The sequence below is a fragment of the Lolium rigidum genome, chromosome 5 (genome assembly GCF_022539505.1).
Source record: "Lolium rigidum isolate FL_2022 chromosome 5, APGP_CSIRO_Lrig_0.1, whole genome shotgun sequence".
NCBI classification, from domain to species: Eukaryota; Viridiplantae; Streptophyta; class Magnoliopsida; order Poales; family Poaceae; genus Lolium; species Lolium rigidum.
In genome coordinates, this window is record NC_061512.1 from 77680970 (window position 1) to 77692595 (window position 11626).

General features: G+C 42.9%; 1 protein-coding gene across 1 annotated transcript; it reads left to right on the forward strand.

Annotated features, from left to right (window-relative positions):
- The first annotated feature begins 8793 nt into the window (after positions 1-8793).
- On the forward strand, positions 8794-11024 carry LOC124655149 (ureide permease 1-like). Its single transcript, XM_047194100.1, has 6 exons — positions 8794-9064; positions 9275-9413; positions 9523-9685; positions 9932-9975; positions 10090-10202; positions 10316-11024. Exons 1-6 carry the CDS (start codon positions 8828-8830, stop codon positions 10847-10849), a joined length of 1230 nt encoding a protein of 409 aa, XP_047050056.1. The 5' UTR covers positions 8794-8827; the 3' UTR covers positions 10850-11024.
- Positions 11025-11626: the final 602 nt, after the last annotated feature.

An 11626-nucleotide genomic window follows, 5' to 3' on the forward strand; every position in this document is an offset into this window, starting at 1 on the left:
TTCATCTCCCGGAGGACTCTACACCGCCATGGTCGCCTCCGGAGTGATGAGTGAGTAGTTCACCCCTGGACTATGGGTCCATAGCGGTAGCTAGATGGTTGTCTTCTCCTCATTGTGCTTCATTGTTGGATCTTGTGAGCTGCCTAACATGATCAAGATCATCTATCTGTAATACTCTATGTTGTGTTTGTCGGGATCCGATGGATAGAGAATACCATGTTATGTTAATTATCAAGTTATTGCATATGTGTTGTTTATGATCTTGCATGCTCTCCGTTATTAGTAGAGGCTCGGCCAAGTTGATGCTAGTAACTCCAAGAGGGAGTATTTATGCTCGATAGTGGGTTCATGCTGCATTGACACACTGGGACGATGACGGAAAGTTCTAAGGTTGTGTTGTGATGTTGCCACTAGGGATAAAACATTGATGCTATGTCCGAGGATGTAGTTATTGATTACATTACGCACCATACTTAATGCAATTGTCTGTTGCTTTGCAACTTAATACTTGGAGGGGTTCGGACGATAACCTCGAAGGTGGACTTTTTAGGCATAGATGCGGTTGGATGGCGGTCTATGTACTTTGTCGTAATGCCCAATTAAATCTCACTGTACTTATCATGACATGTATGTGCATTGTTATGCTCTCTCTATTTGTCAATTGCCCGACTGTAATTTGTTCACCCAACATGCTTTTATCTTATGGGAGAGACACCTCTAGTGAGCTGTGGACCCCGGTCCATTCTTTAATGCTTGAAATACAAATCTGTTCGCAATACTTGTTTTCTTGTTTTCTCTGCAAACAATCATCTTCCACACAATACGGTTAATCCTTTGTTACGACAAGTCCGGTGAGATTGACAACCTCACCTGTTTCGTTGGGGCAAAGTACTTTGGTTGTGTTGTGCAGGTTCCACGTTGGCGCCGGAATCCCTGGTGTTGCGCCGCACTACATCCCGCCGCCATCAACCTTCAACGTGCTTCTTGGCTCCTCCTGGTTCGATAAACCTTGGTTTCTTTCTGAGGGAAAACTTGCTGTTGTGCGCATCATACCTTCCTCTTGGGGTTGCCCAACGAACGTGTGAAATACACGCCATCAAGTACGCTCGTACTCATCCCACTCTTAAATCCCCTGCTTAGATATGGAGGCATCGAAGGAGGAGCTACAGTGCAACTCGAAGACCGAGGAGTCAACAACTACTTCAAGAGACAGGACCCTGTCAGATGAGTCAGATACCACATCCAACAAGGAGAAAACCTAGTTTAGCCATAGAATGGAACTAGCTTTCTAAACCTAGCTCCTACTTAGCTAGAATCTATTCATAGCCTCTATAGCTAGTCAAATACTCTACAAATAGAGTCCGTGATAAGATTAGATCACGAGTCGTTCTTTTGGAGTTTATTTGCAGTTTTACCTCATTGTAAAGTAGGAGGTCTGTGTGGATCTTTTGTAAAGAGTCCGTGTTGTAATTCTATAGACATGCCTTGGACCCGCATATGTTTCGTTGTACCACTCCGAGCGATATAATACGAGTGGAACGGTGTTTCATTGGTGTTATATCGGACTTGCATACTACACCATGCGGTGGTATGCCGGGTCACCACAGCTTGGTATCGAGCAAATGCTTTGACCTTAGGATTAAAACCCTTTAAAGGAGACCTATAGGATTGGTAGTGTCTATAGGAAGTTGTCTTATCCAAACCAAATAATCTTATGACTTGAGATGGATATTCACTTGAGAATAATCCTGACACACTTGAGTCCAACTTTCCTACCTAACTTTCCTAAGCAAAGTTAGTTAGCTAATTCCAAACATGCAGAACATCATTAAATCCTTATAACAATAGATGAGTAGACCATAGTTGGTATACAACACATGGTAGTCCAAAGAGAGGATACAACCATAAGGAAGATAACCTAGTGGAAGATGTGTACCAACATATGTTATGATTAAGTAAGAGTTATCCAGACCTGTAATAGGAGTAATATCAAGTAATAAAGATAAGGAAGATGTCCTATTCGAAGGGTATACCAATACCAGTAATAGGGTAAGTAAAATTTATCTAAACTGTGAAACAATTGATAATAAGTGATACAAAATAGTTATAGGAAATAGTATAGACCATGATGAATCAATCATGGGAAGTAAGGAAGAGAGATAGAAATAAAAATATGTCTACTTACATGGTAGAGTTGTTAATCACATATGATTCACCTGAGAATCATTATGTGATGGACTAAATCATCATAAATAATTAAAATGAGTACAACAAGAAGTCAGTTGTTCAACAATAGTGCAAGAACTATGTTCCAAAAATATGGGAAGTGTGCCAAGCACATCATGACCATATGCTTATGGTAGAAACGCTTAGAAGTATAGGAACTATATCCTAATAAATATGTATTTAGAGTAACCATATTAGAACTAGTGGTATCATACAAAATAGTCCTCAATAGCACTTATATATGGTATAATACCTTGTTAGTACTTCCAGACTAAACTAGGTTAACTTTAACTATCCTAGGCCACTTTGTTTCAAGTTTATCTCATTGCAAATGTGCAATTAAGGTAAAGGTTGAGACAAATAGTAGAATCCCATATATTCGTGCTAAGTATCACGATATAAACCCTATATTATGTGGTGTTATATACTACACATCTCAGCCTGATGTTTATAGATGTCATACTCAACTATTATATTCAGGCTTATGATGGTGTGTATTATATGCACAAAGCTGAATCTTCTTGGATTTTATTGGATCTTCATTGTTTGACTAGATCCATACATGAAGATAGACTTCGATATGCAAATGCATGTTGCAATATCAAGTCCTTACTTGATGCTATAGATCTAGAGGGTAATGGTATTCGTGTGAGGAAGTGACGAATTCTGAATATTTTGAAGACAAGATGAAGGTTCATCAGATAAAGGAAACAAAGTTGTGGGAAGCAACCACAATACTCTGAAGGAAGTGCCAATCAACATTCATGCTTTACCTCAATAGAGGAGTACTTTAGTACAGAAGAAGCATGAAGGTAAGAAATATGGTGATTATGGTGAAGCTGAAGCAGATCCATAATCCACATAGAAGAGGGAATGCATTGGAAATCACTTCGAATACTATAATCATAGTGTTAGCTAGTGGTTTTCTTGCAACAATAAACCCTCGAAGAAAGGAAGATGACCTATGAACCCATAACAGATATAAGAAGACCATAGTTGATATCAGAATACCACAATTGGTATAGGATCAATACTGGAAGATAAAGTAGAAGATGTCCAGACTAACTGATCAAAATCTATAATAGAATCCATTTTTAGATAACAAATAGACACAATTGGTATCAAGTAGGCCATCATTGGATTAGGTGTACCAAGAAGTTGCAAACAAATAAAATTTTGCCAGCTAAATAACAATGACCTATAATTATCTAGTCGAAGGATTCACATTGGATGTCCACAATTGAGTGGATACACCACAAGGATTCTTCACAAGACCTTAGAAGAATATAAACCATAAGTTACACCTAGACCAATATTCCAACCATTAATCCAATGGTTGGAAGAAAAGGAGCTGAAGACCATAAGAAAACTCTAAGGGGTAGAGTAAAGATTGAGTTGGCTGTATAATAACTCAATATTTTGAGCAAGATAGTAGAAGGTCCGAGCCGAGAGGAAGTTCGATCTTATTTTCATAAGATTGTTGACACTACTATCGAAGGATGTCGGACTCGAAGCGAGGTTTATACCTCGAGGAAGAAGAAGTGGACTATAACTTGAGAAAGTGAATAGTATTTACTCAGAAGTACTAAACCTCAAGTAAGTCAAGCATAATGAAGTTGGACGAAGGAAATACCATAGATCAATAAAGCCCAAGATGGTTAAAGAGTGAAGAAGATTGAACATACTAATATCAAAGACTAATAGAATGATTCCTTTCATGGAATCTAAAGAAACCAAAATAGTTATATGTATCAACAATAAACCATGATTGGATGGATTAAATGAGTCTAATCCATTCTTAGGAAAATAAACCATCACGACCATTTCCATGTTAAGTACCTTATAACAAGTCGACGATTATTCTTGGTACCATTATTGCAGTTTTGGTAGTAAGGGAAAACAAAGACCTATTTACCAATTAGGAGTATGTTGTTAAATTAGTCTTCAATTGAGACTAGCAGCATCAGAATAAGACCTAATCATTGAATATTCAATGAGAAATGAAACAAGCTTATAACCTTGGAGGAAATCAGGGAAGTAAAGGAAGTAATAGTTGTTTAATGACAAACACTAATGGATTCCAGGAAGAATCTGGACAAGGAATATATTCAATGATATCCAGTAAGATTACTACGGAGTTCGAGAAAATTTTAAGTCTGCATAAGTCAGATCCATACTCCGAAACGTGAGAGTGATCAAACTTCGAGGACGAAGTTTAGTTTAAGGGGTAGAGACTGTAATATCCCAGGTATTGGGGTTACAAAAATAGAGGAAACAGATGTGTGCATTGCATTCAGGCATAGAAAATGCGGGGATTTTCGCGCTTTAAAGTAAAAACGAGTCCACGATAGCCGAAGTTTCACTTGACCTTGGTGGAATTGAAGTAGCTCATCAAGTCAAGCGTTATAAACCTCAATGTGACTTTGCTAAAACCTTGTTTTGGGTAGAGATGATTTGATCTAAGGGGTTAGATCAAATGGAATTAAAACCAACACAAGAACATATGAATCAAGGATCAACTACTTGATCTTATTAAATATTATAATATGATAATCCTTGCCACAACATATGAACATCCATTTAATGGGAAATCAAGTAACAATCATTGGAGTAACTATTCCTAACTTATCTTCTCCATGTCTTAAACTAATCCATGCTCTTATCATAAACCCTATAATATCCATTCTACTTTAATCTTGGAAACAAGACAAGGAGATCCAACTAAGGAATACAACTCTTCTCTATTCCAAATAATTAATATACATCAAACCTAGAGAAGTGAGAGTTCTATGTTACTTATTAGAGGATCAATGATAAACCTTGAACTGAACCTTGGATATAAATATCCGTATGATCACAACATCGTCTTCAAGAGGAACCCTAGGATATTATTGAAGTCTTTTCCAAATGAGAGAGAGCATTCATATCAATCCTAGCTTTACCTAATTAATAACCAAGAACAATTCTTGAACTAAAGTATTAGGAGGTTAACCATTTCATCCTGGAGTGGTGAGACAACCTAACATCACATGGAATAATACCATATCCATGAACTGATAAAGTAAGGAGCAGATTAGCTCAACCAAGATAGCCAAGTGGAGTTTTAGACTTAATATTTATTTAGATATGGTGAATACACCATAAACCCTAGAATAAACCATACCTTTGTAAGAGAGCTCACTGGCCACCCGCTCCGCCTTATGGTGTGGGCCCCCTGCTGCCCGCCTCCGACTCTCCTTCGGTGTTCTGGAACCTCCCGGGGAAAATAAGATATTTGGTCTTTGTTTCGTCGAATTCCGAGAATATTGCCCGAACAGCCTTTACGGAACCAAAAACAACAGAAAACGAGAGCCGGCACTTCGGCATCTTGTTAATAGGTTAGTTCCGGAAAATGCATGAAATCATCATAAAGTGCGAGAAAAACATGTAGGTATTGTCATAGAACTAGCATGGAACATCAGAAATTATAGATACGTTGGAGACGTATCACGGGCCTCGTCTAGAAGAGGTTTGGCCATGAATTCGTTGTAAAGATGGGGGGATTCTTATATGGGGGATCCATCTTGTTGAGAGAATACACTGAAAGACAAGGAAACGGTGGGGGTATTTATAGGCTAGAAGGGATGACTTTCGGCGGGAAGATGTGAGCGGGAAAAATTGGGCGGGAAAAAGTGGCGGCAGATTTGGGCGAGAATAAATGGCGGGAAGATTGAGCGGGAAAAATTGGGCGGGAAAAAGTGGCGGCAAACAATTGAGCCCAAATTTCCGACACAACATTTTCGCGGAAAATTCATTTTACATTAATACTAAAACTGAAATTAAGATATATTGCAGCTGAAATTAAAATACGGCTTACCACTACAACGGAATTTAAGATACAACGACAAACTAAAACTGAAATTGAGATACATAGCCAGTACGACACATCACTCTACTTTTCCTGCATCCACCGTGGCCATTTTCCAGACTTGTCACCGCGTTCTTCTGCCGCTTGCGTCTCAGCAGCTCTTTCCCGTAGTCTCTTCCTCTCCGCTTCACGAGCCTCCCTGCGCATCTCTTCCTTTGCAAACCTACGTGCAGCCTCATCATCTATCCTCTTATGATTCACTTCGCAATTACGAGCTTGTTCCGCCCCTAGTTTCTGTATCTGCCTCTCTCGCTCTGCTTTTTCATTAGCACGAACCTTTTCCCAACGCTCCTCCTCAAAGAACGTTTCCCACGCACGCCGGTGTTTCTCCTCAACCTCCTACCGCGCCCAATCCGGCTGCTCCGTGTCTATCCAGTGAAACCATTTGCATATGGGCGGGGGAGACTACAACACAAACAGTAACATTAAATCACATTCATAAATAAATTTATGCCTACATATATTTATGTCGAAACATACCGGCGGTCTGGTGGACGACGAAGCTGAACTACGGGGTGGATCATGCTCATAGCTCGCACACATGAAAAATTTCATGCTGAACTGGTCGGAGAAATCCTCCACCCGCTTAACCTTAGCAAGACGGCCGCACCAACACCGCTCCGCAGTCACACCTGGGGGCAAACTTGCAACCTTCGCCTTCACCGGCCTAAACTCCTGGTCAGAGCACGACACACTCATGACGGCTAAGTGGTGAGCCAATAGAAAATAGAGAGAGAGAGAGAGAGAGAGAGATAGAAGCACTTGTGCAGCGAAGAGTGTCGATGTCTGCTTTTATAGGGAAAAATCCGAGAGCGTTGCGGAATAAAATTGGCGGGAGATGGTGGCAGGAAAGAGTGGTGGCGGGAAGGAGTGGTGGCGGGAAGGAGTGGCGGGAACGAGTGGCCGGAAGGGTGCCGGCAAGGGTGGGAGGGAAACACGACGGTGTGAATGGGAAAAGGCGAGAACAATTTATGCTGCAAACAACTCAGGTTCATCATCCCCGATTAATTGAAATCGGCTTCACCGTGCCCGAAATTAAACAGTCGGGTTCAACAACCCCGATTTCTTCTTTCTTTTTTCTCTGGCCGCATGGGAATCTACGATCGGGGTTGTCAACACCGAAATTGCCGTGTCGGGCTTCTCTACCCCAATTCCTCCTTTTCGGGTTCAGGAACCCCGACGGTGTACTATTTCTGAAAATTGCTGAAAATGAATATTATTTCTGGATTAAATAATAAAAAGTGTATTATTTCAAAAAAATCGCCTCTCTTAGCTCACAGTAGATTTCTCCTCCTTAGGACAAACAGTTCTAGAAGCAACTCTGTACCACTCATGTGTGCTCATATATATCACATGCAGGAGTAGGGGTTTTACCTCCACCGCGAGAACCCTGAACCTGTATACATCACCGTATGTTGTGTACCAATCCCGTATCCGGATACCGTCGACAGGTCTCACTTCCCTCTACTCAAGCCATCCCTGGCATATGCCGTGATCGAAACCACAACAACGGCAATGCTTTATAGAAGATCACAAATAATATCGAGAGCTTGATAGAAATTAAAGAAGGTGCTTCAAAGTTTTACGGTTTTGGGTTCTTTTACGCGATGTGCTATCTCTGTTACTAAAAGATGTAGAAAGTTCATCTAATTTTATGTATCTAAACATTTAATATATAGAGGAATCGTTTTATGGACAGAGAAAGTATTTATTTTCACATTAGTTTGGGCTAGGGACACGCGGCGTGCGCCATGTGAGGCCTTCCACTGGAGCCGCCAGCACGCTTCCATCAGGTGGGACCCATGCCAGCACGTATCCTCGCAATCTGAGCATTCTCCATTCTCCTCATCGCATATCCACAGCTCACTGGTGGAGCTTCCAGAAAACCCCAAAACATATCATAAACACAACACTGCATACATATGGGGCTGAATAACCGGCAAGAATACCTTCAATTTTGATCGCTTTAAATGGTAAGTCGCATCTAAAAGTTTGATCTGTATCACCGATTCTGCTCTTTCTCGAGCAATTTCTGAATCTGTTTAGAATGTTTGCTTCGCTTTTCATTGAGAAAAGAAAATGTATGTGCAGCTGTGCACTAACTCGCTTGTTGCTCTGACAAAAGAACATGCAGCTTAAGCTATTTTATCCCTTCTCCCCCTACTTGTTCTGACAAAGAATACGCTGCTTGAACATTTTTTTGTCTCCTGAACAGGTTAGAGCTGTGTTTCTATTTTGACTTATTGGTGCATCTTGCATTTTTTTTCTCTGGGCGAACTTCATATAATGAATTTGGGAAAGCACAGATCTATGGGTCTTGGATTAAGTTCTGTTTAATCCTGCCTTTTTGTTTGTGATTTCCTACGGGCTACCGCGAATATCTTGCCGTGACTTTATGAACTGTTCCATCCGAAGCTGTTCAGTTGCTATCGAGCTTACTTTGGTACGGTGTTGAAGCAAAGATGTTGTAGTAGATGTTTGATTTTTGGATCAGAGTTAGTTTTTTAAAGAAAAAAGTTCGATCTGCAACCCTGCAACTACGTATGGTGCTGAATCGAACTGAAAACCGTGTTTTTCTTTGATTTACTTCTTGTTTTAGAAGCTGCACTGTCTGCCATGCCTGACGGCATAGTTTCCTGAACCAGGTAGGTCTGCCGCCCTCCTTGATTCGCTGCCGCTGCCTACCACGCAAAGATGTATCTGGTGAAGGACATCAGCGGAGCCATCGGCTTGATGGCAGCGGCCCTGGTGCTCCTGGGCACCTGGCCGGTCGTCCTCGCTGTGCTGGAGCGCCGGGGACGCCTGCCGCAGCACACGTACCTCGACTACTCCATCAGCAACTTCCTGGCTGCAGTGCTGGTCGCCTTCACTTTCGGCCAGATCGGCGGCGACACGCCGGAGACACCCAATTTCCTCACCCAGCTCACCCAGGTAAATTATCCTAGTTAAACTTGTCAACATTTCTCGCCAAAATATGTATATCTGTAGGACTGAAATTCAAGCTGCATGTTGGGTTTCGGTCTCTCAAGCCTGAAGTTTAACATGAGTGAAGCAACAACTTATGTTGGTGGTACATCAGGATTTTGTTCAGAATTTTCTCATGTAGTGAAAATGTTCTAACTGTCAATTGAACAATGACAGGATAACTGGCCGTCGATCATGTTCGCGATTGCCGGCGGTGTCTTCATCACCCTCGGAACACTAGCCACACAGTACGGCTGGGCATACGTCGGGCTTACTGTCACCGAGGTCATGGCCTCTAGTCTGAAGGTTGTCATAGGTAGTACACTGATAGCTCTATCACTCTCCAAATACGGATTTTTGATGCTGCAGCCGTTCCAGCATGATTTCTTAAAATCCTAAGAGATTTGACTGAAATCATTTTCCAGGGACAACACTGAACTATTTTCTTGACGGTCGGATCAATAAGGCAGAGGTTCTCTTCCCCGGCGTCGGATGCTTTCTGATTGCAGCCTGCCTAGGCTCTCTTGTTCACTCTTCCAATGCTGCTGATAACCAGGAGAAGCTGTCTAACTCCAGAAACTTTACTGGGTACAATTCTGTGCTTATCTCATGTGGTGAAAACGATGAGTTTCTCCCTTTCCGCCTAAATTTCACTTGTAGATATCTGAATATTTTGAGGAACATGTAGTTTAGCAAATCTGATTGTAACTGTAACTCTGCATTAATTTTGCAAGTATCAACACAACTATTGTAGTACGTGTAGATAGGCGCAGTGTCAGTATTGTGCCATTGCAGTAGACTGCGTCTGAAGAACACTTGTTGAATTCTCCACAGGAACACTCCAAAGGAAGAGCTCACCAGACACCTCCTCGAAGAAGGTACTTACTACTAGTATAGTCAGATAGTCAGGTCAATGAACCATCTTTTTCATTAATGTGAGATTGAGCTTAGAGCTACTGGTAAGATGGTCTTAGTAATATTTCAATATACAGAGGAACCAAAGGATTGTGAAGAAGCAAAGCCGGATGTACCAAAGGCCGAGCAGAAAATTGAGGCAGGAACGGCAGATTTCCTTATTCATCTCGAGGACAAAAGATCAATCAAAGTAAGTACGTGCAGAGATACCATTTTTTACTTGAGAACTTGTTGGTTGAGCTTTACTGCAAAAACGAGCAAATCAATGACAAATCAGGAGCAACCCTGTCCTGTGATGTTCAGGTTCTTGGATCTAACACGCTGGTGGGCCTGGGGATCGTCACCTTCGCGGGCGTGTGCTACTCGCTCTTCGCGCCGGCATTCAACCTGGCGACGAATGACCAGTGGCACACGCTGCGCGACGGCGTGCCGCACCTGGTGGTGTACACGGCCTTCTTCTACTTCTCGCTCTCCTCCTTCGTCGTCGGCTTGGCGCTCAACGCCTGGTTCCTGTACCGCCCCATGGCCGGCGTGCCCGTGTCCTCGCTCCGGGCGTACATCAGCGACTGGGAGGGGAGGGAGCTAGCTCTGCTTGCCGGCATGGTGTCCGGGCTGGGCAACGCGTTCACGTTCATGGCCGGGCAGGCGGCCGGGTACGCGGCGGCGGACTCGGTGCAGGCGCTGCCGCTGGTGAGCACGTTCTGGGGGGTGGTGCTATTCGGGGAGTACCGGAGGTCGTCGAGGAGGACGTACACGCTGCTGGCGAGCATGCTGTTCATGTTCGTCGTCGCCATGGCCGTGCTCATGGCCTCCTCCGCGCACAGGAAGCCGCTCTGACAGTGCCATGGCCCGGACCTTGGGGAGCGTCAGATGAAGTTAATTATGCTATAGTACAGTATCGTAAGCTGATCCTCCTTGTGCAACGATCAGCGAAGCCATATGCTACAGTTGGAGGAATGGTCTGTAATTTGGACATAGTGCACTGATATCACGTCGCATGGACGGTCTGTAATTTGGAGTACAGTACAATATTTAGATCGGGTGAAGAGAGTGAATAAATAGAGGTCGAGCTACATATAGCTTTTTATTTATAAAAAATAAAAAATCATATTTTGAAATTTCAAAAAAATTCAAAAAAAATCCTAGATGTAGTCAATGATGGAATCTACAAACATGTAAAATCTTTAGAGAGGAGGTCCGACGGCTTTCTGGTCCGACCTTTGGGCCGGCAATTCCCCCCTGTGCGAGCGGTTCCCTGCCCTCCACTCTCATTCCACCCGGCTTAACATTAACGTTGCCACGGCTCTGACTTCTAACCTCCACGACACCCTTGGACCGCGCCTCTCTCTGGCCGCGGAGGCCGACCTTCGTATCCTTGCCAACGAACTTAGCTCTGTGGTCCTAAGTTACGACTCCCCGGATTCCCGTCGCGACCGCCTCACTAACAAACAACTCTCGAACAAAAGTGTCTATATCACGGCAGATTGATGAGATTGCAGAGAAGGTCTGGAGGAGCGCGGCCCCCCTAAAGTGCAAAGTCTTCTCCTGGCTCGCCTGGAGGAAGCGTCTCCCCACAAATGAACGCCGGTTCCGACATCACCTTTCTACTATGGC

Coding starts and splice junctions, on each gene's coding strand:
- LOC124655149 (XM_047194100.1), top strand. CDS start 8,828: ATGTATCTGGTGAAGGACATCAGCGGAGCCATCGGCTTGATGGCAGCG. Junction 9,065..9,274: donor TCCTCACCCAGCTCACCCAG/GTAAATTATCCT, acceptor GAACAATGACAG/GATAACTGGCCGTCGATCAT. Junction 10,203..10,315: donor AGGACAAAAGATCAATCAAA/GTAAGTACGTGC, acceptor TGTGATGTTCAG/GTTCTTGGATCTAACACGCT.